Below are 27,351 nucleotides of genomic sequence, written 5' to 3'. Positions count from 1 at the left end.
CAGACACCACCCCGCACTTGAATCTTTGCCTGATATCACAATATGACCTTAATTACGCATGGTGTGTATTTTCGCTTGTTGTTCTTCTGCTACATTGGTGCACGTAACAAATTTTCGTGTGGTGTTGTGTTTTTTACGTAATTTTTAGCTAACGAACTGAGACACCGTGACAACAAACTGGTGCGATTTGTGTGATCAACTCTACAATTTTATAAAATGTAAGCGAACCTAATAGTTGCAAATATCGTCATTTTACGCTGCATACACTAGTTGTAAAACAAAAAGAAACACAAAGAAAGCAAAGCGCTCGTTTCCAAAATCATAAACGAAATTCTCAGATTTCCCGAAGCTCGACTTCCACTGGGACTCCAGTCTCCACATTTCGGAAAGTTGGGAGGGATTCCTTTAACTGCGTTCTGATCCCCAACTCGAAATGACACCATCATTCCTTCGAACAAGGTCAAGTTTAGGAACACCATTTACGGATTTACTCATAATTCTGAGAATAAAAAGACTGGCCCAAACTGCTGTTAACATAATTGTCACGTTTCATGAACGAAAAACGTTTCGGCAAGAACTTATGCCAAGTTTTTGCAGAAACGCTTTTGTGACGGAGTTGAAAAGTTATGTAAATTTGAGATCAAATATGATTGTGGTAAGTGAACTGTGAATTGCATGGGTTTGACTCGTGTTTTTCCTACCCCAAAGTTTACCGATTGTTGAATAAAAAACTTTTTTTTGGGGGGAATTTCCACGACTTTTTTTGTCCAATGGTTGTAAATTTCATTTTTCGATTTTCGCACCACCCGAATTAATTTTGATTTGAGCGAAAGGGATTGTAAAATCATTGTAAAAGCGAAATTTTGAAACAGCAACGGCAGGGCAAGTTACCTATGATTGGGTTTGGAAGTACAAGGGGATGGTTACCTAAGTCTCATACCTCCACACTGCACCATAATTATGTCAGGGCCCACCGATAACGCGCACGCCCTATTGAGAATCGCTTCTTTGGTCTAGCATTGCAATGTTAAGTACCAGCGGTTTACTTGCTTCAAATACAGGTAAATAAACATTGCAAACATATCATAGTTATAATAGAACAACGCGCTTTGTCATTCCAAAAAATGCTGCAATGCTAGACCTAGTGAAAAACAACGCTTTGTCAACTCTTATGCGGTCCTAAAACATACAAAAGATAGGCTATTACCTCAGAAACACATTCCAAAAAAAGATGGTGTTAATAAAGTTGATTCATAATCTGGTATTGCATATTCATTTCAAGCAAAATTTACAAAAAAAAAACATTGCCCCCAAACGGTTTTGAAATTAGCTTCGATCAAACCAAGTTTTCCCCGAAAAATAAAAAACTTCAAACCTGCTTCGAGATGAAAGGATAGATGGCAGTGAAAAGCCCAAACCCCGGGGTTTTCAGCCAAGAACCTCAATACCGCGTATCCACCGTCGGGTATAATGACCGTGTCTTTCATTACCGGTCTGTCAAAGTTATATTTAATTCCTCCGGATTGATGCAGATTCCTCATTGCAGCTGTTGTAAGATTATTTCCCACCCTGTTTATAAAAATCAGTGATGTTACTTTTCACCGATATTCAAAGCTAACAGGAATTTAAATCGCAAATGGAGTTTGGTTATTTCAGTATATTGGGAAGAGAAACTAGGCTCTTACAATTGGTAAAATGTCTGAACTAAAATTTTAAAAACTACATTTTTTTCGACCACACCGGGGTTAGGGCTCAGGACATCTTGGACACGAATCCCGATCAGGTTTTCTTTTCTTTGTATGTGGGTCGGGCGCTTGACAAATGCTGCCAATAACCCGCCAAAAACTACACTTTACACAAATCCATCCTCATGCAAATACAACATTTCTTTCTAGTGGTGAATTCACCGCAGTTTCAGAACCATTGATTTAGTTGATGGTTGTTATTTCTCGGTTTATTGCAACTTGCAAAAGTAAAAATTAAAGTTGTTTAAAGCGCCAAAGACGTATGCTAATTTTTATTGCAGAACAACATTGCGCAAACATTCCGTTTGTTTTCACACGCTCGAATGCACTCACTTGCCCATGGCAACGACGGCGAAATGCTGGCCGTGTAAATGCATCGGATGACCGGCGTCGAACGTAAATCCTTCGTCGAAGACAATCAACTCAACCAGATCGCCGACTTTGACGTCGTACACGTGGGTACACGATCGGAACTACAAATGGTGACGTACAAGTAATCTCAAACCGGGATTTTAGGCTAAATAAATTTCCAAGTGCGGACTTACGCCGTTATAGCGGGCTTTGTTGACATTTTTTAACTTTTTTGGGTCGCAGTTTTTGTTGAGTATACACAGGGATAAATCGTGCGCTGCTGGTATACGAAAATTACGCTTGCATCGACCGCAAATGTCAAGTTATCAATTCGTTGCTATTAAATTTTATATTATTGATCAGAGTAAGTTCGTCATACAGTGATGCAGGAAAGAGATAATTGCCTGGATCAGGGGTGCTCAGCTCAAACAGGGATGCGTGTAATTTATGTTGCTTACTATCTATCGCGTGCCAAACATTTGTGTGACCTTTCCCTGTGAAAGTGTCTTAAAATCTGTCTGCAAAAAAACTCGATTTAACGTTGGAAGTTGGAACAACATAAAGCATGTAATGGAGGACAACGCTTGGAAAATATTTTCTGGTTTTCTACGTATGATATTCGTGCCAAACATCTGTGTGTTTGCTTTTCTTAGGAGTGATGCGTGTTGCCAAAGAAGCCTTATTAGGTTTTGGTCTGAAACAACACAATTACATTTTATGGCATTTTGTTCAGGTGAAAATCAGTCAGCGATCCATTTTTTTATAAATGGTGTGACAAATTTGTTGCGAATAAACCGCCGGTGAATGCTTTGTCATGAAAAAATAAGTGTAAATGTATGTACCATATACGGTCGTACCCGATTTCCGCTAGGTTCGTCCAGATTGCAGAAATAGGTATCGTCCACATCGCCAGGTTGAGTCAGCAGGGGCGATGACGGGGATTTCCAGCTGATGTTGTTGATTTGGGGCGAGTAGAGATGGTTGTTGCGGGACACCAAGCGAATTGGATAATACGCGGGGTCGTGATAAACTGGGTTGTCGACCTTTTGTGACAAGACAGGATATTTTATTCTTTCTTTGGCGAATTTTGTGATACATAAAAATGAAGTGTGCAATTTCGATCCTAATAAAAATGTGTCCTCTTAGTGCTGTCTGTACTGTTTTTAGTCACAACACACGCAGGTGCGCACACAAAAAGTAGGCAGAGACATTTATGGCATGCAAGTTGTTTGCGGATAATAAAACTGCCAATTATTTGCTCGGGGAAAATTACTTCTTCGCAGGTCACAGTTCAATGTTCGGATTCTTTTGTATTTATTCCGGACTCACGCCGTAGTTCTTGCTTATAATAAACGTATTTGAGAAACTAACTGATGTAAATTAACACAGTGCGCTTTTATTTGTTTCATTTACCTTTTTGAAGTCAAATCCTAAGAAATGAACGGCGTCGGGTTTATTGTAGAGCCTGGTGTCGAAAACATCCACCGTTTTTAGATTAGAGATATACACGTTTTCTGCGCTGTCCCGCTTGTTCAACGGGTTCAATTGAACCGTGGACGTCAGTGGTGACGTCAATGGTGACGTGTTCGGCGTGTTGACGTACCTAAATAAAAGCATGAAAAATTTCAGTTAATTTTGCCGCTAAAATATTGTTTGTCATACAACACTTAGCAGTACAGTGTGTCAACTTAGCAGTATAATGTGTCAACCCTTCTGGTATATTCAGCAGTGACTGCTTTTGTATTTAATATCTACAGTATTACTGTATATAAAAAAAACATGAAAGGAAAGAGTTCGTCCCGTAACAACCTTATGAGTGGTTATATTAAGCAGTGGGAATATAAACATCTAAATGGTCACACACAACTTGCTTACTTTCGTCACCTTTTTTGTCAAAAAATAACAACAATTGTTATCATATTTCCTACGTCAATGACACGTCAAAATCTCGCTTGCTATACCTCAAAATGGCCTTTTGTGACTGATTGCGGCAATCTGCCATGCCTTGTGTTCGAATCCAGTACGAGGTGGCATTATGGTTTGCATTCAATACGAAATCGAAACGTTCACCGCCGTGCACGACCACAGAAGTCACTTTGAATGGTTCAACGTCGATGCCATCGGTTGCTATTATGGTCAGCACGTGACCGTCCACGGAAAGCTATACGGAGGAGTGAACAATGTTACTGCATCAGGTTATAAAAGCGGTCATTGGTGGAGTTTTGTAATTAAATGTTCACAGGCGTCATCCTGGTGTATTCGGGGTCTGCGGAGCACCAGGTTTTTGCAGAGAACAATGAATACGATACAGAAATGCAGTTTTGGCAGAAAATAAGGCACCTATTGAAAAAACGTTTTACTGCGTTACTGCATCAGATTTATTAGTTTATAAATTGCGGAGAAGTTTTGCATTTAGGCTTCGCCGATATCATTATAACATGTTTTTGGTTAGCGACACCGCAGGTGCTTGCAAAAAACAATGATTATTACAAGAAAAACTATTTTTTCGGATTTTCGTATCAAAAATAACTATTTTTGTTATATCACCGTCATACCTCCTATTTCTGTTGCGAGTCGCGGCGCCAATGCATTCAGTAGCAGGCTCTTATTTAAATGTGTTCAACTTAGTCCACGCCGCTTACCTCGAAAGGGCAAAACACGCCAGCATTGCTTATGACGCGGAAACGATATTTCATTCCGCTTTCGACAAGAAACTTCTCAAACGGTGTGGATGATGGTTTTCCGTCGCATGTGGAATCCTATTCATACAAACCAATGTGTACAAACTGCCAACATTTACGACATGCTGACAAATCAGTTCAAAGCAGCTTTTTCTTATAAAGGTAAGTGTTGTCCTGATTGCATATAATGCAGCTCACTTGCTACTACAACTCTGATTCTGTTTGTCAAATTGCATTACGATGTATTTCAGGTTTACGCATTGATGTGGTTTATCAATTCCAGGAATTCAGAACCAATTTTCCACAAAACAAATCCCAAAAAACAATATATGAAATTCGTGGCATTACGATGTCACACCACCACAACAACGTTTACCTCTGACCGACCCCGGCCGTTAATCAGCATACTCTCCCCTTTGTTATTTCCAGAGGAATGGTGGTGCAGAACGTATTTCGTCATGGTAGTCTGGTGCAACCAGTCTCCCACCATCATGGTATGGTTGGTGCTGTCCACGTCGTAGAGATTTGCATGAGGGTTCTCGCCTTCTCTAGTCCGGACCACTAGAGCCCCTGCGACCCCGTCTACTCGTTGGAAGCCGGCATGGGCGTGCCACCAATGGGTCCCTGTGGAATAGAGTTTTGTGTGGCCATTAGAAAAGGCTACGCAGTGACTTTTCATGCAAAGAAACATTGCATTAACCCTTTAAGCCCCGCAATCACTTTTTAAAAATTAAAAATTTTTGAAAAAAAATTTTGCTTAAGTTCAGGTACCTATAACTTTATTTCTACAAACGCTAGACTAAAAATTTCAACACAAAAATGATAGGAAAATTCATACTCTACACAATCATCGCTTTTCCAGTTCAATAACTCCATGTTTTCGTGTAGTTATAGCTAAAAATACAACCACCCCTACTAAAACAGCTTTCAAGCCATAGTACCCTTTATAAAAACGTCCATAACTCCCGAAATTGTGCGAATTTTAAAATAATTCGACTGTTGCCTGAATCCATGTGAACAGCAAGACGCAATGAAGCGAAAAAACGGATCGCTACATTTGAAATTTTTGAGCGACGGTACTGTCTAGTAAACTGAAATTTTAGAGAGTTATTTTGGTATAAGTTATATATATATTGTTAGTTGTTGCTTGTAAAAAGGCTTGTAAGCTTTGTTACACAGCTCAGACGTTTGCTAACTGATAGCAGATGAATTTGACAGCACTTCTAAAAAAAAAATTTTTGTTTGTTTCTTTATGTGTTCAACTGGTAGTGTATGTCAGCAACTTGATGAAAAAAAGGCATAACATCAATATATAATGATAATTAAATAGACAAGCCTTCTGCCAGTGCATATAAAGCTTTTCCATGAAATAACAGAGACAATGTATAAAAAAGACAAGGAAAAAATCAGCTGTATGAAATTGAAGCTACCCCATTTACTGGATGACGCCCACAGCCACGCCCACAACTGTTTGATTCTTGAACAAATTGCATGAATATATGAATTGCATATTTGCATGAATTCCATATATATATGATGCTTTGATACCAAATTATGCATCAGGGATGTTGCAGAGGTGACTGTAACATCACCAAATCACCATCATTGAACTTTTTGTGAATATGTTTTGGATATACCCTTCGAAAACCATTGGTTATTGTTATGCAGAGGAAAGAATTACTCAATGTTGGTTTATGTATTTGGCCATGCTTTAGGGATTATCACATTAGTCAATAATGTTTGGTTTCAATTGTGTTCAACGTAAATACAAAGCAAAACAAATTGTTATCTCCATATTTGCATGTAAATATATAGTCATTGTGATGTCATAGGATGCTAAAAAACACACCATTAGAAAGGTGAGACCTTCCTCTACAATTCTTATGCAGATCATTACCAGGTACAACTTACAGATAAAAAGTTATTAGGCAAGGTATGCAATGATACCAAAAATTTTTTGGCTAATTTTTCAATACATCTGGATTTGCATGTAAATATATAGTCATTGTGACGTCATACAGCGAAAAAAACACACCATCGGAAAGGTCAGACCTTCCTCCACAATTCTTACGAAGATCATTTCTAGTCACAACGTACAGATAATAAGTTATTAGACAAAGTATGCAGTGACATCACTCAAAATTTTCTGCTAATTTTTCCAAAAATTTGGTTTCAAACAATGACAATTTACCAAAAAAGTTCAAATACAAAGGTACAACTTTGTTATGTTTATGTGAAACTACAGCCCTTGCGCCTTCCGTTGGTAAAAACCTCAAGTCGTTACGCGCACTACAGCGTGAGATATGCCCGAAAGAAAAAAGGCGCTCTGCTGTCTGGCCAAAGCCAATACATTGGCTTGGTGGGGCTTAAAGGGTTAAACATTACTGGGTTGTCTGATTATATTGGTAGAGCTCCCAAGGTTGCCTGGCAAGTTGTGCGCTTGCGCACCAGTGTACGTTGGCCACAATATACCCCGTGAGACCACTGAGCTCCTGTAGCTCAATTGATAGAACGTTTGTCCTGATTAGCCCAGGGTCGTGAGTTCAAACCTTACCGGGAGCTTGATTTTTCAAATCTCGCTCCGACTTGTCAGGAAAAAGCGGCTGATTAACTTAAAACTGCCGATTGTTTTGTGGAGAATTGGGATCAATTTCTCTAGAATCACCTGAGGGATTTGCTTTGAACTTGTACGTGAAAGTGGTCTTGGCCGGTATGGGACACTGCGTCAACATCGGCACCCCATCCATCCACTGCGTCCCGTTCTGATATATTCCGTGCCAGTGAATCGCGGTTCCTTCTTCGTTGTCCAAGAAGTTTCGAACGTGCACTAGGACCGTATCTCCCTTGCATACCTGAACACAATCGCGAATTCTGGTACTGCACGGCGTAGAGCGAGGCCTGTGCGTCCGTTAGGTGGACTAGCACCCGTTTGGGGAATACGGCCACAAGGTGGCGCAACACTTGTCTGGTTTCGTAAATAGCGTCCCATATAGAGTTCAAATCCCGGTGCGGTCAAAAAAAAGGGGGGAAAACCTGATCGAGATTCGTGGCCGGGACATCATTAGTTCAAATCCCGGCTCAAATTCAACTCATGTCAAATAACAAGAATACTTTAATGATGTTCAATGTGCACAGATACCTTTCAATGTCTTCAAGGGAACGACGCATAATTTTTTTTTTCTTATTTTGTCACGTGGTGGAAACACTACAGATTCGCGTCGTTTTCGGTTCGTTTTTTGTTTATTTTAAAAACTACTGGTCTTCAGCGCGTGAGCAAAACGTTTTTTTCAACCTTAATTATTTTTTAGTCTTAACGGACAGCTGCCATTGTATGTAGTGAAAAGCTAGTATACTGAAAAGAATCTTCTGTGGATATACAAATGAATAATATGACTAGTCAAAGGTATTGGGGCCTGTACGAATGAACAAAGTGCTAAAATCACGAAGTCTGTTCAGTTTGCAAGCTTGACACACTTAAAGGGCGAATTTAAGTCATCGACAGCAAGTGACATTTAGTAACCTTTCCCTACCGCTATTGCAGGGCCTGGTAGTTGCCGGTTGACTACTGTTACAGCTCTCGGAAATCCGTCGCCGGCAATGCAATGGGGCCTGAAGCAATCAGCTTCGACTCGAGGACATTCGTAGCAGGCCTTTGACATGGTGGCGTACCTAGAAGGAATCATTTGCTCTTAATGCATAAAACGACTGTAGTACGTATAAAATGTTCCCCTTTGGCGAGAAGATTATCCATATTTTATTATTATTCCGAAACTTTTCATTTTGTTCAGGATTTTATTACATTTGGTTATATATCATACGACAAGCGCTGCTGCGATATAATTTGTGGGGTTCATGTCCAACTATTGTATAAATACCATTTATTTCAACGTGACCAATCAGGCCATTACGAGAAAATGTCATTCAAGAGACACTCCTAAAGAAACCATGCTTAGGTACAAGTCAGGAAATAATGTGGCTGCTTAATGCTCATTATAATAATACTTAAAAAAATGCGTTCGTTTAAACGATGAACCTATTATCGTATATTCTTGCGATATATATCAAGTATCAAGAGAGTAAAATATTCAAAACCAAACAACCGAAAGCACCCAAAAGCAAACATTCATTTAAAAATCTCATACCACTCCAGTGTAAAGTTGAATTCGCAAGTCATGGAAAGCGTTGCATCTTTGCAGGGACGGTCGCACGCTTGGCCTGTAGGGAGAGTAGATATGTTGGTATTAAACTGAGAAAACATCATTGAATTAAATGCTTACCAGGAACCGTATTTGCCGATGCAGCCAAAATCAAAACCCAATGTACAACAAGGATGTAATCAAAAAGTTCTCTTGAAAACGCAAACATCTTCACGAAATATGCTAGTTTCTAAGCAAAACTGAAAATACCGATCAAATAGACATCTCTATAAATTAAAAAGAACTGTTCTATTTGCGTACATGCAAGAATAGCATTATGGGTGTATAGATATTTAATACCAAAGAAATACATTTAGGCACCATCAGTTTTTGTGACTGCAGAGGGTGAAAAACAGAAGCAAGGTAAACAGCTAAGATAACGCAAGATCTACTGTGCACAAATGTTTTTCAGTAATTAAAAACTCAAAAATATATACAATGCGGGCTATAGTTTTGACAATACGAATGCTGTACTTATTTCCTCAAAAATTGGATGTCTCAAAGTAGTAAACGTTTCAAACTCTAACTGGGTTCATCATCAGTACTATAATAATACTGCGTGTAGCTCATTATAGCACTGAACCCAGTTATAGTTCGAAACGTCTACTACTTTATGTAATATGATCAACAGCATAATAGTTTTGGCTTTTTTATTCAGATTGATTTCAGATTGAAGAAAATCATAAGCGTTGCTTCACGACGTAAAAGTGTGCCGGCTTTATTGGTTTGTGGGATGTAAAATTGACATGCTATAGGTTGACTTGAAACACTGCCAGAGGGAGGAAGAAACTAGCATATTATGTCAGGCAGTTTACAGACCCTTTTAGCATCTTAGTGTAACGCACGGCTCTGAGCAAACAATTAAACAAAGAAATATCCGCACCACAAAGGAGCAACTTCTGGCAACGGAAGTAGTTGCTGCAACAACGCGTGATAATAGGGCTACGCTTTCTCTCCAAATTCCAGACTTTGGGGTCGTTATTGCTTGCAACGAATCGGGCTTTGAGGCAAAAGCCGAATATTTACAAATACATTTGATAGATAACATTGACACGCAGTGGTGACAACTAAAAGGAAAACCGTATTTAAATTCCTTTTTGCTTCTGAATGATTTGAGGTCAGCGTGACAACAAGGCCAACTACTGCATATATGTAAGCTGATACTGGTCCCAAAACGCACCACCAAACCTTAACGCGTGCGGAAAAACGCCTGTGCATATTACAATAAAGGTATAGATAATCACGTAACTCACAGATTATTAAAAAGAACTTGCAACTCAAGCTCTTAATGCTATCCTTAACTGGCTCCGGTAGCTTTACAGGAAATTCCAGCTCCTTCTATTCCTGTTTTTCTCATTTAAGACGCGATCCAGTGAAGACATAATTTATTACGTCACAACGAAAAGAATGCGCACGTCATACTTGATGACGTCTGTGCTTATGTATTTCTAGCGACGAGAACGAAAATAACAGAGTGTAAAACCAATCAACGCTACGCACAATAGGTCATTTTCTTTCGGACGTCGGCGACGAGGAAAAAAAGAGAGACACAGGAAAAAAGGGAAATTCGAGAGACTGCGAGGAAAAAAGTCGCGAGATCAACAATAAGGAAAGGACGAGCACAAAGCGCGGATATTCATACGACGGGAATACGCATTTACCCGGGAATATTTCGTACAACAGGTGCGCAGAAACCACTTTGCCAGACGCAACGGTTTATCTGGAAAGCCGAAAATTGCATTGTCGTTCACAGCAAGACCGACTGCATACAGCGTAATTCTAGAAAAGTTCTTCTGCAGGACAGACAGAAGAAAATATTTGCTTTTGCGTGCTACTTTGTAGAATATGTGCTACTGTTCAAGCTGCGACAATTACAGAGGATTTTTCTACATGTTCCGAACCGGGAACGACGACACAACAAAACCAAGAGACACAAAAAAATTAAATAGCGAAGAATCAGGTACCACAACAAACAAATTGTAACGGTTTAGGTGCCACACACAAAAAGCCTATTTAGATTTTCAACTTGTGTCTGGTGCTTCTACTATTGCACTGATCTCCTCAATCCAGTCTTATATCCTTTCGGCACAGTTGAGTTGCACAAAAAAGCGTGTTATGCACTGAAGGAAGTTATAGCAGACAGGAAAGTCAGGTTCCACCCCACGCGAGAACAGTTGGAGCCAAAAATATCGCACGTTGTTAATGAACAAATAAACGTGTAAAATGGAAGGCTACTTTATTGGCAAAGGGATTAAGTTTAAACAGCGGAGATAACACGATTGCAAGCTGGAGTTGTTCCTAGTTTCAATGACGTATTTAAAATATGTCACCTATTTTTAACAGCAAGTTAACCATTTGTGAGCGAATTAAACCAACAGGCAAATCAAAGCGAAGAGCGTAACATTATCTATTGATGAATAAATCGACATAGACGTGGATCAACAGTTGCTTAATTATATCAAGCAGCCACAGCGAAACAATCGGAACGTGTCGATTGACTACGAAGTGATTTTTGGTGGGCCCCAAACACCTTTTGCTTGCTACAACATGCAAGGTCAGATAATAGTTGCGTTTGTAATGAAAAATGTTATTGTAAGCGTGCGTTGAACTGTTAACAGTGGTGAACTGTTTTTGGATTTCTACAGAATGCGACGGCTCGGAAAAACGTCAGCAAAAAAGCAGGACATTTTGATGTGAGTTATTAGGATTGAGAAAAAAATCGTGATTTACAAAGGAAAATGGAAGGGACGATGACCGAGTTAATTTGTTGGGGAAAAAAACAGTTTAAAAATCTGGACAACGTGGAGGTGGTGCAGGTTTTTGTGCTTCATGCGAATGCTTGAGTGGTTAAACTCGAAATTCCGATCCACACAAATTTCCCGTTTAATCCGTAACGAATATTGCCAATTACCAGATGAGCTTGAACAGTTTCCAATACATGTTCCAACGCAGGCAAAGCTTTGGAAACAGCAACGTCTCAGAAAAATGCACCTGGCCGCTTTGCGAACGAAGATTTGGCGCGAAAATTAACATCGGGACGGTGTCGTGCATATGAAGGTGATAGTTCTAGAAGGCGGTACCATGGATAACGTTGGTCGGGTTTTCCACAGCCGACAGTGGTGGCGCTTCATTTTTGCCGCTTTTGTCTTTCGGTTCTTCGTGAAGCTCATCGCTTTCGCCACTAGCGGGCGCACGATCGTCGGCATTCGAGAAATCGGTCATTTCCTGCGTGGAAAGAAATTTTTGTGAATGGAGGCTCCAGAAAAACGGGGAAACCCCTTTTGAGAAAGCGCAGGTTTCTATGCCAAGGATTTCTCAAACTTTTTGACTCGCGGCAAACTCGGGTCCTCTTAATTCGTTTGCGGCACTACTAACGTTTAAGTTAGTTCAAGTTACAAAACAACAGGTGGTCCTGGTTAGGTGGACGAATTCGGGGCGGGTTTTAGTTCCGAACGTTGTTTATTTTTATATATTGGCATCAAGGAAACATACAATTGCAGTGGAAGTCCATGACATTTTAAATAACATTCCTCGCGGCACACGCTTTGAGAAACCCTGCTTTATTGAACAGTGATCGCTCGTGGTAATTTGCCGGCACACGCGCTCACCGAAGCTAATTTCCCTAAAAGCAAATTGCGCGAAGCCCTGACGAGTACTCGAGACCACTTCTCGACACAAGACGAGTCGATACCATGAGAGCAATGGCCACCAATATGATAAGCATGCGATGCAATGTGTGACGACACGGCACATAACTGTAAATTACCTTGTTCACCACCGGCTGTTATGCGGTTAAAATATTTCTGTCGTTTTTAACCATAGACCGTTGTGTAGACTGCATTACTCGTTTGGCGATATATTTAAAGGAATGACGATAGTATAATTAGACAGTGCGATAAACGTCAGACGACAAAGCAAACCTTCCTTCCTAAATCACGTATTAAACCTCAAACAGCACGTAAACGGTTGTTCCAAAAACGTCTGCGCCGCGTACATTACATTACGAATCGCGGTTTGCTTTTTCGTCTGACGTTTATGGCATTGTGTCTAATTATCCTATCGTTAGTCCCTTCAAATACATCGCCAAGCAAGCCCCATGCAGACTTCAACGGTCAATGGTCACAAAGCATGTTCGCGGCGTTATAAAATGAAAGGAAGGTTTCTTGATGGGGAAAGTACCCCGTGCATGATCTAACACCAGACGTGATCATCCACCATGCGGATAATAACGGAAAAGAGACCACCACAGATTGAAAAAACACCACAGCTCAATTCATTGCTTTTGGGGTTTGAGTTGTCACTGTAAGGCTTATTACTGAGTAATTTGGCGAAGGGCGATGCGGTCATTGCTTTGTCGGAAGAAACATATGGTGATTTTGTTTAGTCAGAAATTAGGCTATTAGTTGAAATTAATCGTGATGGACGAAATAAAAAGATAACGATTTCGCGAAATAAATCATGGTCATAAAAACCAAAAGCCTTTGAACTTTATTTGTGATTTTTGGGCCTTCAGCATGATGTTTGCCTTTGAAATTTTTTAACAAAACAAATGATTTGGGAAGTTAACAAATCGTTTCAGGAATTTTTCGGGAACTGAGAGATTGCGGAAAATAAAATCATTAAAATCAATCAATTTTGTTAGGAGTAGAAGACAATTTCGAGCAATGATTGAACAAAAAATGAAATCAAAAAATGGAAAGCTCACTATTGATATCAAACGCTGGTCTCATAAACATTTCGTGCGTTTACCAGTTGAACCTCCCCGGGGGGCGATTTCGGCTTTATGACGTCAACAATGGGGTCGGTTTCCGTCGGCGACGGGTCGCTGTATGTACAGGAAAGGTAAATGTGTAGGAAATACTGCGGTATTTCAGTGATGCTGTTGACTGACACTTTTTTTATTCAAGTTGGCACTTTTATTTCAATAAATCAACTGTTTCAAGTTTGAAGAATAAATTTGAATTTTTATCAACAAATATTTGTAATTTAAAATCAATGCGAAAAATACAATGAGCCCACACAACAACAATCGTCATTATCACGATTTTCGAGTGTTTTTTTGTCATGGCGTTGGCATTGGTGAAAGTGCAAGATACGGGGACAAAAACAATGCAATATTTGTTATTTATTAGACGAGAAGCCTGAAAGATGCCAACATGACAACCAATCACAAACTCTATCCCAACCGAGGAAATCACATGAAAAACAAGTCACTCACCTCTTCGCGTCTTCATGCTCAGCATTTTCATTCGTGAGCTTGTTGTCTTGGAATTTGGAATTCCCGTCGTTTAGAGATTGATCTGTGGAATGAATTATTCACGAAAACACGTTTAGGAGATAGAATGTCGACTCATTAAACTTGGCACTTATCCATGTATTTAAGCGCACGTTAACTCCAATCGTTTCATTGCAAGTGCGATTTGCAATATACAATCTATAAGGGATAGGCTTAATATGCGAGAATTTGGGACCCCCAAAGACACTACTTAAAATCAAATTCCGGGTTACTTTCTTAAACACAATACAACTAGTGCAGGTTAGGTGCGTTGAATTATGCCATATACATTTTTCAAATGAGCCAAGTCGACGAAAACAAGCCAGAAAAACGAAATACCTTTTGTAGCGCCGTCCACTTCTATTCGGACCTGGTCGGGGGATTTCACCTACGAAATATCGGTTTTAAGTTTTCATTGAACGCTACGCTAATGTACATGGAAGCATCGACCAGCTAGCGGCATTCACGCGAACACAAGAAATCAATGTTAACAACAATCAAAGTGGGACTTTTATGTAAACTTCAATGCGAATAGCAATGCTTCTAACTGTTAGTGGCTTCATATTAGTTTTCTAGTGGTTCCATTTCTTTCAACAGTATTAAAGAAAAAATCAAAACAAAAAACGCCTACACAAATGACAGTGTTCCTACTATGCCCAGTAACACAGTATGAGTTTGCATGGATCTGTCTAGTGCACTGGTTCTTAACCGGTGGAAATTATAGGGTTGTAGGTAAGTAATTACTCGGCACCAAACTATACAAAATTAGTTGCAAGAGAAATTCTGTATCACAGTGTGTCGTACGCTTGTTGGAATTTGGTCACGCAATGGGGTCAAAATTGAATTCCTCTAAGTTTCAATTTTTCTAGAGAGAAATTGGGATTCCGTTTAACCTGAAAGTGGAAAATGCGAGAAAACAAGGCCAAGAACCACTGGTCCAGCGACTACTTTGAAAAATATTTGAATCTCAATCAACAAAACTTCCAACAGCGTTCGTGCTCACCTCGCTTTCGGTGTTCGTCTCCGGCCGGGGCGTCTCGTTCGGTAGGAGGTCCGGACGACCTTGTAACCGGGGATTACCCTGCGTTGGGGGGGCAGCGTGGTTTCCCGGCCGGGCGGCGGTGTCGGGCGGCGCGCTGACCGAGTGGGGCTTTCGCGTCGACTGGCCCCGGATTCTGGTCGACGGCTGATTCGAGATCACTAATACGGAAGATGGAAAAGGTTAAGTTAGCATTTAATTGGACGCAAGCTGAGCAAAGGTTAAACTTGACGAACAAGCAAGGTGTTTGTCAAAATGCCAGATTGCAGTAAAGTTCTGAGGTGGTTAGGCTATTAGGTGTTGTTTGTTGATGCCAGAGGTTTGTATAGTTTATACAATAAAACAGAGTTGAAAGCACAAAAAAGTCTTACAGGATTAAATATATGAACCGCTCTGTTTTTGCATACTGAATGGGATTTATCAAATTCTGCTAAATCTAAGTTTCTGTGACCATTTTTGGACACACCAGCTATCAAATTGTTTTACTGTAGCACATTTTTGTCATTATTTTTCCTGCTGTATTAAACAGCAAAGACACAAACCCGCAGGTTAAAGACCAGGACTACGTAATAAACAGCCATAATGACGCGAACTTAAGACAATAGCCAGCATCACGTAGGAGTAACATCAGGCAAATTCACCGCTATGAATCAAAACAATGCAAGGCTTAGTACTTCCTTTACTATGCAATATGGATCCAAGCCCTTTTGCTTTTTTTAAAATTAATAGCCGCATAAAATTTGGCTTTACTTGCATGACATACCTTCCCATGGCAAATTTTTTAAAAACCATTTAAGATTGGAGAAAGTGACGACAAACAGCACCAGTAAGACTTTAATTCACATTAAAGAAGACAGACTGGAAATCCAGTCAATTTATTTTTGTTTTTAAATAAAATTATTCTGACATCGCACGCAAGCCACATTCAGTCTGATTTCTAACCTGCTCGCTTGAAAACATTGTCGCTCATAAATTTCTGAAATCTTTCACAGTAGAAGGCTGGGCGGTGCACGGACACAGTATCCTGTGAAAATAAAAACTTGTTCTCATCAACACAAAACACAAGAAACAGCTCTTAAGCACATATTTTACAAAAAGTTTTAAATATTTCCATCATTCACTTTGAGATTTTTGTAAAAAAATGTTTTTCACCAACAGAACAAATAATATTATAAGCAACAAACCCCATCCGCTATCACAGACTTCCAAGTGTGTTCAATCTTTTTCTTTAACCTGAAAATATTGAGCAGTAATATAGCTGACATATGAACTTCAGCGGTAATTTGTTTTGTGTTGCTGAACAACCAGTATTACAACTGTCCAAGTATATGTAGCAGTTTCGCTTTTTGAAGAAAATTCCCATCAAAATAATAATAGCAATGACTTGGAATATAAAAAATAAATGTAGATTTACTTGTAACACTGAAGAATGTCAATGATTCCACAAAAAAGCAACAACTTTTCTCCTTTCTTATTTTTAGCAGGAATTCCACCAGCCCTAATGAAAACACAGGTTTTAATGAAATCTTGCAATCAGAAATTTACAAAAATGCTTAGAAACTTTGTACAAGCAGCCACTTGCAATATTTGCCATCTTCTTTTTCAATTTCAAAAAAAAAAATTTCAAAAAAAAATTGTAAATTTCTGTACAGAACACTTAAAAAATGCAGTAATGTTTCATGCAATGATCGCTCACTGTGCAGGTCCTAACTTGGCGATCACAGCTATTGTATCAAAATCATTAGGTTTACCTCCGATGCCTGGGCTGTGAAGCATATAAACCTAGTCTACTTTGATTAGAGATCTGCCAGCTTACCAGTGGTCGAGGTCTTGGCTGTATTTTTCTCGCAGAAGTGTCGAGCTAACAACAGAATTCAACGTCTTGCTCTTGCCTCTACCTCCTGTACAACACATCTTGATTTTCAAATTTTACAAAAAATTGTGAAACTTAATTCTGTGTCAGGAATTAAGTGGTTATTACTTATTGGTGTAAGAGATTGAATACTCAGTGCATAAAAAGGGCATGTGGCAAATTTATACTTAATTTAATGCGTATATTGTAGTCTACAGAAGTTCTCAACAATTGTTTTGGTGTTTTAAGTAAATTTGTTTTGTTAGAAGTTTTTAAATAGCACCACCTTGTAATTCTTTTAAAAATTAACAAATTTTTTATTAAACTCAAACACAGGTATGAAGGTATATACAACCAAAAACATTAGATTGTCGTAAGGATGAAATTACCAAGGCATGTATCCAACATTTTTACCTGAATAACCTGAGGTTGATGGTGCAGTGTCATCAGAGTTATAGTCAGTGGAACTTTGCCTGCTGTGCCCTCTCTGCACATGAAATTATATCGGCATGTCCAACAGTATTGTTATCAATAATATATACATTAATAATACAATAATACATAGGTATCAGATATAGAACACCACTCAGCACAGTTTCAAATGCACAAGGGGTGGCATCGTTTTTCACCATAATAAACACAACACAATTGATTAAATAAAAAAAAGCCAACTGCTGTTTTACGCAGACAGTTAAATAATTAATTCAGTGGACAGAATTTGCCTGACATATTTTGTCGGCACATGTGCATTTGAATAACAGAAAATTAATCAATGTCAACAACGGTTTATTATTTGTACCTCTTTGTCTGCCAAAGCTGTTTCAGGATTGGGAAGTGCTTTAGACTAAATGCAAAATAAATATAAACGTCACATGTTGTTTACTGAGAAAAATGAACCCTTTTCATGTTATGTGAGACAACATTAAACTGAAAACAAATTGTGCGTTGGTTTGAGAACATTGTAGTTACAAACTTCATATTCTCAGAGTGTTTTTGCACATGAATTTAAATGATATTTTGATAAAAACTCTTCATGAGAAATCAAAAACTCATGTGATAAGTATGATAAAATAAGTATTCTACCTTGAACTTTTCCTTTTCCATCACATCTTGATTGTGAATTGCGAGCAACATACTGTAGTCCATAATTTTGAATGATTGTAGAACCTACAATATGTATAAAATAATAGTCATTAGATCCTCAATGCCCTGCTCTCGGTGTGACAAATTACTGGGTAATAATTACCAGGGCATGATTTTTATTAGCAACTTGTTTAATTCTGAAACAGTGTTAATATTATGCGCATTCTACTATCTGTATGTGAAAACTTATGTCGCTTACCAAACAATCTCTTGAAATAGTTCGCATAATAGCTGTGTGAATTTCGGGCTCCAGTAGTAAACCCTCCGGTAAATCAGTCAGAAGATCCAAATCTTTGTAGGTGGGGTTCTTTTTGCCACGCTCCGTCCTGGATGCCTTTCTTTTGTACGTTGATCCTTTTAAATCATACTTTAAGTGCATCTGAAACAACATAATTGGCCATTTTCATAACTTGCATCATGTATTATTTTTATTGATTATTTTGCTTGAAAAAATTGATTATTTTGCGTGGAAAGAATAAGGAAACCAAAGTGATTTTACGATTGTCAAAGCAACGGAAATTAATAAAATTGCATTTTTTCCACTGCAGCATGTAGCATATCTAAGTTGTATGTCTGAAATCGTCAATAATCCATCAATAAATATAAGCAAAGTACATTGTCAGCAATTTCCATAAAAATATATACACTAAAAAGAGAGCATTGGTCTCACTGTTACCAATAAAACAAATTTATAACAGTTTAACCTATATGCAGATAGTAGCAATAAAGAGAATTGCACATACCTTAATTTTTCTGGGCAAAAGGTTATTCATGACAACAACTCTGATGTTTTTGCCGGAGGATTGTACACAATACAAGCCATAAAACTTGGGTAGAAAAGTTTTGGGGTTCTGCACAAGATTCTGCACAAAAAATCACATTCATTACAAGCAGTTACAAATCTACCAAAATCTCTCATGTGAATAAAAGAAGCATTGATGGGTGTTTACATAATATACACTCAGTAATTGTTCAACAGTCTGTCAGGTTAGCTTGGTTCAACTATCCAGCATATATAGTATTTTATTTATCTAAGAAGCATTGCCAATATTTAACAACTATTAAAGGTTTCCATACAACAGACGTTTCCCACCATGTAGTAACCAGGTAAAAGCTTTTGCAAAAATTCCGCTTCTTTGTGTTGCACGGTTTTGATGATATATTTGTCGTCGTGCGTCACAAAAAACAACGAACCACTGGCACCAGGGTTAGACAGTTCAGTTAAAGGATGTTGGCTGATGGATAACTGAAATTTAGTGGAAACAATCATAATGTTGCCAGTCACATTATGGAATCAATGCAGCCAGTAGAAAGTTGTGTTTTTAGTAAAGGCAGCTGTACAAGCACAATGTGTTGACTAAAAACGAACACACACTTGGACCAAGAGGAAATACTACAGGGCTTGTATTGCGTGTTTTTTTTTTATTGGTGCCCCACCCCTTAAACAAACAATTTCAACTTAACTTTTTTCACACACTCCACAAAAATATGTGGTTTTGCCCTTACATTGGCCCCACAACTATTTGCCTACACAAGTAAAACATTAACTAGCTCTTGGTGCATTGAATAGTTTAGGGAGTCATAACATTTTTGCATACATAAAAGTGGCTGTGGGTTAGTTACAGCCCTGACCTGATGCCTTTGGGGTTCGGACAAGGTTTATAATAAACAAAATGGGCACTCAATGTACAACCCTACTTACTTAATATAAGGCAAACAAATTATTTAAGTGAAAAAGAGTTTTCAATTGCCATAAACTACATTATATGTTTTGCATTGTTCAAAATATATAGAGAGTGAACATTTTGTTTATTATTAGTATGCTTGGCTACATTAGTAACAAAAAAATATTTTTATATGTTGGTATTTACAAACCATATAGTCGTCAGGTTGTATTCCAAACAGGTCTCGAAAATATCTAAAAGCGGTTGGAGCGTACGTTCTAAATGTGAAGTCACCGTAATGATGGGCTGGAGTAATGTTGGACCCCTCACTGGAGAAATGCAGATACACCATCAGTGGAAAACTAGGTTATTGTGGTTGTGAAAACTCACGGGGAAAAGGTGATGGTTTCGACTACTTGGAAATCCTGCATCAGAACATCCCTTTCCGGTTTTGCGCTGAGACCGGCAACTGTGTGACTGATTCCAAGTTGAATACTTCCACTGAGTGCCGAAGAAGGTGTCTGTGAAACAAGTACAGAGGCGTCAATATTGGCCCGCACAAAAGGGAGAAGACATGGTAAAGTTGCATGCTATAAGTCGGATGCAGTGGGAGATAATGCTTTCACAATGTAATATAATTTACAAAGGGCAAGGGTTTATTGAGTTCATTTAACCTCCCAAGGGGATTGCAATACAAATACCAGGCAATCTATGGTCTACTCACGGCATAAAGATTACATTCAATTCAGAAATAGAGTCCATTTTTCCTGTGTAACTGAATTTTAGGCGCTGCACTAAAAAGCAACCAGCACCAGTTCTATGTGCCGAGATGTAATTCACAAATAACACACATGTGAAGCTGCTACCAAACCATTAGAAGTGTTTTGCCTCTTGTGCACTGTTAATCTGGGTGGGTTGCGACAATGCCCACCTTTTTGTATGTGGTTTGTCCTGTCGACTTGTCCACTCTTCTATGGCCGATTTTCTTGGCCTTAAGAAGATGTGGTGGGGTAAGTGTGCCACTCTGCAAAGAAATCAGTGACATTGTTGTTATAATAACCTCCCTAAAACAAATTGCCATGTTTTAAACAAATCAAGTAGGTATATCAAAAATAACAGTTTACTGGGTATCAGGTTTACCACAATTCCACAAAAAGGAATTGATATTTTAAATTTCCACTTACCATCTCAGATTCAACTGCTTGCCCATCTTCTGGAAATATATAAAAGAAAATTAGTCACACACACACACAAACAGTGCACATTTTCTAATCCTCAATTAACAAAGGCCTGAGACTTTAACTAAGATGGAAAATAGTTTATTGATTTTAAGACAATTCCCTTGACAGTAAGCTTTGGCAAGAGAGTTGATTGAAATATACTTTTTGGAACAATCATACATACATATACCCAGCAAGTACAAAGGAAAGTGTTAAAAACAGATTTTTTTGTAATTCCTCAGTTTCAACACAAATCTGATGTAGAATATACTTTGCAGGTGTAAGTGAGCAAATAACCCCACATCTTTTATCATGCTGAGTAATTTTTTGTATAAAAAGTAATATATAATAAATACATCTAAGATCCCTGTCAAAGTTTAACTTTCCAATCTTATTTTTGTTAAATACTGGAAAAATAAGTAAACGTATTCATTTACCCAAACCAGTTGAAAAAGTTTTTAAAGTAGGATTGTTATTTGTGCAACACAGCTGTGCCAACTTACCTTGTTCTGTTGCTGGAGGCTTGCGTTCAGTAAATCCTGTTTCAGTTTTGGCGGACATAACTTTCTTTAATGACCAATTTACAGTTTCATCAACAGTTAAATTTATGGTTCTACTTCTGCACAAAAAGTTTGGTGTGTTCAAAATATCATCAAAACCAAAATCTGCGAACACATGCAGCAAAATTTTAATAAAATTGGTTGGGAAATTCTGTGTTAAAGGGTGCACAAAATTTATGCAAACAGAGAATTTAATTATGTTGGTGGTGACCCTTTTTTATTTCCTTTAATGTGTCTCTTCAAAGGACAAACAAATAGTATGTCAAAAAAAAACAGGATAACTTTTAAAAGTATCACACTATTAATTTATGTTATGGCACTTTTAACACACACTATCATTAATCAGGCATCAAGCATTTCGTTTAGTATTAGAGGGGGCCGCATTAATACATAATTCACCGAATAGGCTACCTATAGTTATAAGCTTTATTGACCACAACCAAAAAACAGTTGTAATTGGTACAGTCATTTATTTAATACACCCAGTACCACATTTGATATTTCTTTTTAAAGTGTAAGTATTTAAACCCTATATACATTACATTTGCAACATGTTCATATACTTTCAAGCTAAAACAAAAATTGCCAATACCAACTCCATATCCTACATTTGACACTGAAATCAAACTTACTAACTGCGTTAAAAAATAAATAAACATCAACGTTTTGATTAAAAAGCAACACAAAAACTTACCACAAACAAATTTATTTAAGCACACAACAAACCTTCTGTTAATATTATGAACAAAAGCTTTCAACATAGAAGCTATGTAGTTTTCGAAGGTTTCTTGCTGTCATAATATTCTCACATAAGTCCGAAAATAACCTTGTGGGCCTGTGGCACTGAAAACAGAAGTGCATTAACAACAACAAAATATTATTTGCCGGTAAACTGCATCAGACATAAGGCTGCTGTCAATCTCCGCTGGGTGCAGCAAGCGAAATACTTTTACGTTGTCAGTGTGGTGGTTGGTTAACGTTTATCCAACTAAGTCAGAACAGGTATGGGACATTTGTAGTTATGACAAAAACAAATATTTTTACCATGAGTTAAGAACGTGAAACAAGTTGTACGTGCATAATTAAAGTGGACGATAATCCCGTTTTGGAGACCGAGTAGTGTTTATTAATTTTAACTGTTGAAGCTTTGATTCTGGCTAAAATAATCCAAACTGAAACGTTTTGAACCATTTTTTGTTGTGTTTAGAAACCACGAAGGCTGTGCTACCACTTTACCAAGGGCATGTAATCATAGACGATGTAATGGTACCTTTTTTATTTTTTTTTTTGTGTTTTGTAATAGTCAATCATTTGGAAGTAAAAAAAAGTAATGCAAATTCTGCATATATAGCTCAAAGATTAAAAAATACCGTTTAACGAAGTAGCTTTGTTTCCCACCCTACATTGCCTTTATTGGTTGCCCAAATCTTACATCACTCTCTTTCAAGCGCTGGACGCTGCTTGCTCACCCAGACAACTTCAGTAGACAAATGCAGCAGATGAAGGTAAGTTGATTTTATAACAGAAGAAAGACATATTTAGCATATTAAAACACATTTTGCTAATGGCATGTACAGGACGTTTAGGCAAGAAATCTTGTGTAGCCAGTCAGAAACGGAAATTTATCATCCCGTCAGAAAGCGGCTGTATGTATTTTGCTACTAATTTGAAACATGTTTATCAAAGCCGCAATTAGTTTTGATGTAAGTTGTAGCGAACACAGTGTATAAACGCAACAAAATAACGACAAATTTAGCATTTCAAAACACGTTTGTTTTGTAAATCGCATGTACAGGGGAAAAAATCAAATCCATTGTGCTAGGCTACTTATTCAAAGCATGTTTATCAAAACCACAATAGTTTTTAAGTATATCATGTCTCTATGTCAAGTTTTCGCAACCTTTTCTCCTGTTGTTTGTATGCAACACATTCTTCAATATCAGGTGAGAATTTGTTGTTCCAGAAAAACACTTTGGACAAGTGGGTTTGTTTTGTGTATATAGGCTGCCTTTTCTTACAAATTACGCAACGTTCCAGTTTTCAGAACTAACCGCTGCTAAAATTTGATTTTGGGGATTTCAACAAGTGGCCCAGGGTTGTTTTAGTTTTCCAGGGAAGGCCCTCCGGACGCTCATAATCTGCTGTTATAAACGCTAGACTATGAAAAATAGCATCCTGTTAGTCTCTGCGAGTTATTTTTGACGACAAACCCAGCAGTACGAAAACTCTATCACCCCCGTATTGCATTAAGCTGGGTAAACTTTTGACGCCCTGTAGCTCATAGGCGCCTAGTTTTCATTTTTCCAGGGGGGCGGGTATGTTATGACGTCATAATTTGTTACTATGACGTCATCAAGGATCGAAAAACTGTGTTTGTATTTCAATGCATGAGGCGTATTAACCAAAAGGGCGGCGTTAACGATGAACACAGGAGATCGGTCTACGACACAACCATTAAGTACCTGTACCTGTTGGCATATCATACTGCGAGACTGACGTTGCAACAACCGATGTCAGCTACGCAAGCGAAACTAGGTCAACATATTTTGTGTGCGTCGCGTAAGAAACACATTGTTTTTAGGTCTTTTTTTTCGAACGTTGCAAATGCGACGAGTTACAAGGTGCGGACAGACGCGCGTAATATATCCACTCGTTCTTTTTTTTGAAAAACCTGGGGGGGGCGCCTATGCTGTAGCTTCTAAATGCAGGAAACTGGCTGTAAAATTTCAATGCACACAGTGCGTAGCGCTAAGCGTTTTATTTACAAAAATAATTCGAAAAAAAACAAACACGACACCAAATTACTTAATAGCCCCTTTGATCCGATACACTTCAATCATTAATTCTTTTAAGTAATCAATTTCTCTCGAAATCTGGTTGACTTTATCATTGAGCGTCCGGTTTCGCTCCAACAGGCCACTCTCTTCGCTCGTCTTTTCCATTTGCTCCTGGCGCTTTCGCTCGCGATATCGCGTCGCAGCGTTCTTGTTTTGGTCCCGTTTTCTCTGCTTTCGTTCCTGAACCGATATCGCCTTGTTTTTACGGCCTGGCTTCGATTTCGCGCTGTATCCGCTGTCGGGGGTCACATAGTTTGGCAAAGAGGCGCACGAATCGGCAAGAATCGTACGAAGCTCCGTAGTTGTTGGTATCGTTTCAGTGGGGCAAGGAACTTGTGGAATGCTCGGTGAGGTCACGTCGTCAACAAATTGAATGCCGAGATCGGCTAGCAGCGATTCTGTGACATCAGAATCGCCGTTACTAGTAATAGAGGACGGGGAACTTTCGTACATCAAAGTAGCAACATCATCTGATGAAATGTCATATAAAACAGCGGCGGGTGGTGGTGGTGAGTTGCAGACCGATTGGGTCGATAGTGGAGACCTCGCAGGCGACGAAATGCCAGAGTCGTCACTTCCAACTGGGGAAAATGGTTCTTTGACATCGGCGTCGCTAGTGAAAGCAACAGGGCTGATGCTTTCGTCGATTTGAAACAGGTTGCTAAAGTCGAAGTCGTTCAGATCGATCTTGTTGGACATCCAATCGGAGTTTGGCGACGGCAGGGCTATAACATTAACCAACTGTTATCTACTGTAAATTTTACAAATTAGGCAACTTCAAACACAGATATATTTACCATAAGTAAAGTCGTCGTCGTGACCCACATCACCACCAAGCGGCGCTGTATGCATGAAGGTGGTGCCATCCACCTGTTTGGCTGGAAAGAAGTCCTCAAGTACCATGCAGGGGGTAGAGCCCTCCAGCAAGGTGCCCCCGAATAAGGGGGTATTTTCGGAATCGTACATCGAACTCATGGTGTCGTTCATCGTGTTTTATTAAGCCTGGTATATGGCTGAAAAGAGTTTCCTCGATAGATAATCCATTGTGAAAGAAACTGAAAATTTACAAGCAACATTTAGTACAAAATATAAAATGTAACGAAAACAAGAAATTGACAGAAGTACTTACTCCATGCTTGCAAATGGCATAGACGTGGTTGCGTCCATCGCAATCCTTTACAGAGCCATGTTGGCCCAAAACTTGAATTGAAAATGCTGTTACTCTCCCGAAACAAAACAAAGAATAACTGCCAGCAACAATCTTTCACTAAACTTCGCCAACGTGTTGTGATGTCGTCATTATATTCATCCGCCGCTTAAATGATGTTTCTTTTTGTTAAAACCTAACGTTTCTTCGACCAATAATGGCACAGCGCTTTGGTGTGTGATTATGTTAAAATCAAGATCTACTTCTAGTTCTACAAACAAAAATTCTAAAGAAAATGTACAGATAGGTACTACTTACTCGCTTCTGGCGGAAGAACATTAGTTTAACGTTCGATTTCGGCTGATGCAATAATCGCCAAAATCACGTGAAGAACGCCTGATACTGTGACGTAATGTACTGGGCGTGTTGGGGGAGTGACAAATTTGGTGTTTTCCTTGACACTATTTTTGACCTGGGGCCGAAGAAACCGAAACACGACTTAGCTAAATGCTGTTTATAGTTGTTGCACGTTTTCAATGCATGAATTGTTGCGTTATTTAACACTATTTTTTTTCAATATGTAGCTGTGTATTTATAGAAGTAACGTGGTTTGGTGTAAATACAAGTTATTTAGAACGGCCAAAACAAAGCAATAAACATATATCATCAACAGAAGGCATGGAATCTGAAACAATTGATCAATCTGTTCTCCCAATACATTTACATTTTTGCCATGGCAAATTTTTTGTTTGGAATCCAGATGAAATTTTGGAGCTGCGAATGAAGTTGGGTGTTGTTGGATGTGCGGTGGGTTGCTACCCACAAAAACCAAGACAGGTGGTACAACTCAGCTTGCCCATTCAACTTAACAATGTTGAAGCCAAGTTTGTCATTGAACGTGTACATTGTGTCATGGTGGATCAAGAATGTTTTTCATTTTCACACACCACTCCTGATTTGTTGTCAAAGGAAAGAATGCGCCAACATGAAATCCAAACACAAATCAAAGCACAAGAGAAGTTGAATTTAATTGACTCACTGGAAATGACAATTAAAGAAGGCAAGAGTAAAAAGAACCAGGCTAAGCAAACATCTTCAGGCCATGTAGATACGAATAGTGAAAATAACCTTGACATTGATACATGCTTTGAAGAGTTAAAACAAACTGAGCTAAAAAAATGCCATCAACTACAAACAAATCAGCTGTGGGTGAAAATGGAACATGAGGCCAGAATCTTGAACTGTCATCCAATTTCTGCTAATTTCATACAACTTACACCTGAACAAATGTTGCAATATCATGTTTATAATGACTTGCATACAAAGGGGTATTTTCTAACAGATGGTGTAAAGTTTGGTGGTGATTTTTTGGTCTATCCTGGTGATCCAGGAATTTACCACTCAATGTATATTGTTCTTTGTGTTCATGCAAACAAGGAATTGTGTGCAGCTGACTATGCTGTCATGGGTAGATTAGCCACCAGTGTCAAGAAAACATTATTAATATGCTCTGTTGATGAAAATTCTTGTGTGTCCTATTTGTCATTAGCTTGGTCTGGTCTCACTTAACATTAAATTGTTGTGTTGCAAGTCTATCTGTGTAGGTATTTAACAGTAAATAGGCAGCTATGGAAACATTTA

At 38.6% G+C, this 27,351-nt stretch overlaps 4 protein-coding genes across 6 annotated transcripts; 1 reads left to right on the top strand and 3 right to left on the bottom strand.

Moving 5' to 3' along the window:
- Positions 1-262: 262 nt before the first annotated feature.
- LOC145906758 (multicopper oxidase 3-like) lies at positions 263-9,155 on the bottom strand. Its single transcript, XM_082994209.1, has 12 exons — positions 9,055-9,155; positions 8,920-8,992; positions 8,308-8,446; positions 7,443-7,629; positions 5,154-5,401; positions 4,739-4,855; positions 4,058-4,257; positions 3,510-3,699; positions 2,954-3,139; positions 2,079-2,218; positions 1,376-1,569; positions 263-448 (listed from the first exon to the last, which is right to left on the bottom strand). The coding sequence occupies exons 1-12, from the start codon at positions 9,140-9,142 to the stop codon at positions 267-269; spliced, it is 1,944 nt and encodes a 647-aa protein (XP_082850335.1). The 5' UTR covers positions 9,143-9,155; the 3' UTR covers positions 263-266.
- A 1,188-nt stretch (positions 9,156-10,343) lies between these two features.
- On the bottom strand, positions 10,344-21,781 carry LOC145906446 (phosphatidylinositol 4-phosphate 5-kinase type-1 alpha-like). 3 transcript variants are annotated; one of them, XM_082993859.1, is made up of 20 exons: positions 21,670-21,781; positions 21,131-21,159; positions 20,878-20,970; positions 20,337-20,467; positions 20,158-20,275; positions 19,376-19,528; positions 19,026-19,145; positions 18,482-18,661; positions 18,223-18,306; positions 17,939-17,983; positions 17,554-17,626; positions 17,104-17,188; positions 16,702-16,785; positions 16,472-16,520; positions 16,230-16,311; positions 15,252-15,448; positions 14,588-14,636; positions 14,192-14,273; positions 13,723-13,798; positions 10,344-12,198 (listed from the first exon to the last, which is right to left on the bottom strand). In XM_082993859.1, the coding sequence occupies exons 1-20, from the start codon at positions 21,725-21,727 to the stop codon at positions 12,040-12,042; spliced, it is 1,947 nt and encodes a 648-aa protein (XP_082849985.1). In that variant the 5' UTR covers positions 21,728-21,781; the 3' UTR covers positions 10,344-12,039. The 3 variants fall into 3 exon arrangements, with proteins under 3 accessions (XP_082849985.1, XP_082849986.1, XP_082849987.1); XM_082993860.1 differs by having other exon boundaries at positions 21,131-21,156; XM_082993861.1 differs by having other exon boundaries at positions 12,062-12,198; positions 13,679-13,798.
- Positions 21,782-24,469: 2,688 nt separating this feature from the next.
- Positions 24,470-25,830, bottom strand: LOC145905984 (uncharacterized). The gene is made up of 3 exons (XM_082993359.1): positions 25,693-25,830; positions 25,361-25,618; positions 24,470-25,288 (listed from the first exon to the last, which is right to left on the bottom strand). The coding sequence occupies exons 2-3, from the start codon at positions 25,548-25,550 to the stop codon at positions 24,528-24,530; spliced, it is 951 nt and encodes a 316-aa protein (XP_082849485.1). The 5' UTR covers positions 25,551-25,618; positions 25,693-25,830; the 3' UTR covers positions 24,470-24,527.
- Positions 25,831-26,302: 472 nt separating this feature from the next.
- On the top strand, positions 26,303-27,279 carry LOC145906463 (tRNA-splicing endonuclease subunit Sen34-like). The gene has a single exon (XM_082993880.1). It carries the CDS (start codon positions 26,389-26,391, stop codon positions 27,277-27,279), a length of 891 nt encoding a protein of 296 aa, XP_082850006.1. The 5' UTR covers positions 26,303-26,388.
- Positions 27,280-27,351: the final 72 nt, after the last annotated feature.

The sequence above is a fragment of the Ascidia mentula genome, chromosome 6 (genome assembly GCF_947561715.1).
Source record: "Ascidia mentula chromosome 6, kaAscMent1.1, whole genome shotgun sequence".
NCBI lineage: Eukaryota > Metazoa > Chordata > Ascidiacea > Phlebobranchia > Ascidiidae > Ascidia > Ascidia mentula.
Note: the sequence above shows the minus strand (reverse complement) of the source record. Positions and strands in the feature narration are given on the sequence as shown.

Excerpts from the sequence above, each read along its gene's own strand:
- LOC145906758 (XM_082994209.1), bottom strand. The coding sequence starts at position 9,142 with ATGTTTGCGTTTTCAAGAGAACTTTTTGATTACATCCTTGTTGTACAT. Across the intron at positions 5,402-7,442 it reads GTTCAAAGCAAATCCCTCAG|GGACCCATTGGTGGCACGCC; the intron begins GTGATTCTAGAG and ends TCTATTCCACAG. Across the intron at positions 3,700-4,057 it reads TCACAAAAGGCCATTTTGAG|GTACGTCAACACGCCGAACA; the intron begins GTATAGCAAGCG and ends GCTTTTATTTAG.
- LOC145906446 (XM_082993859.1), bottom strand. The coding sequence starts at position 21,727 with ATGTCCGCCAAAACTGAAACAGGATTTACTGAACGCAAGCCTCCAGCA. Across the intron at positions 17,627-17,938 it reads CAGCTTTGGCAGACAAAGAG|AGAGGGCACAGCAGGCAAAG; the intron begins GTACAAATAATA and ends TTTCATGTGCAG. Across the intron at positions 15,449-16,229 it reads CAATGTTTTCAAGCGAGCAG|TGATCTCGAATCAGCCGTCG; the intron begins GTTAGAAATCAG and ends CTTCCGTATTAG.
- LOC145905984 (XM_082993359.1), bottom strand. The coding sequence starts at position 25,550 with ATGAACGACACCATGAGTTCGATGTACGATTCCGAAAATACCCCCTTA. Across the intron at positions 25,289-25,360 it reads CGACGACGACTTTACTTATG|CCCTGCCGTCGCCAAACTCC; the intron begins GTAAATATATCT and ends TTAATGTTATAG.
- LOC145906463 (XM_082993880.1), top strand. The coding sequence starts at position 26,389 with ATGGAATCTGAAACAATTGATCAATCTGTTCTCCCAATACATTTACAT.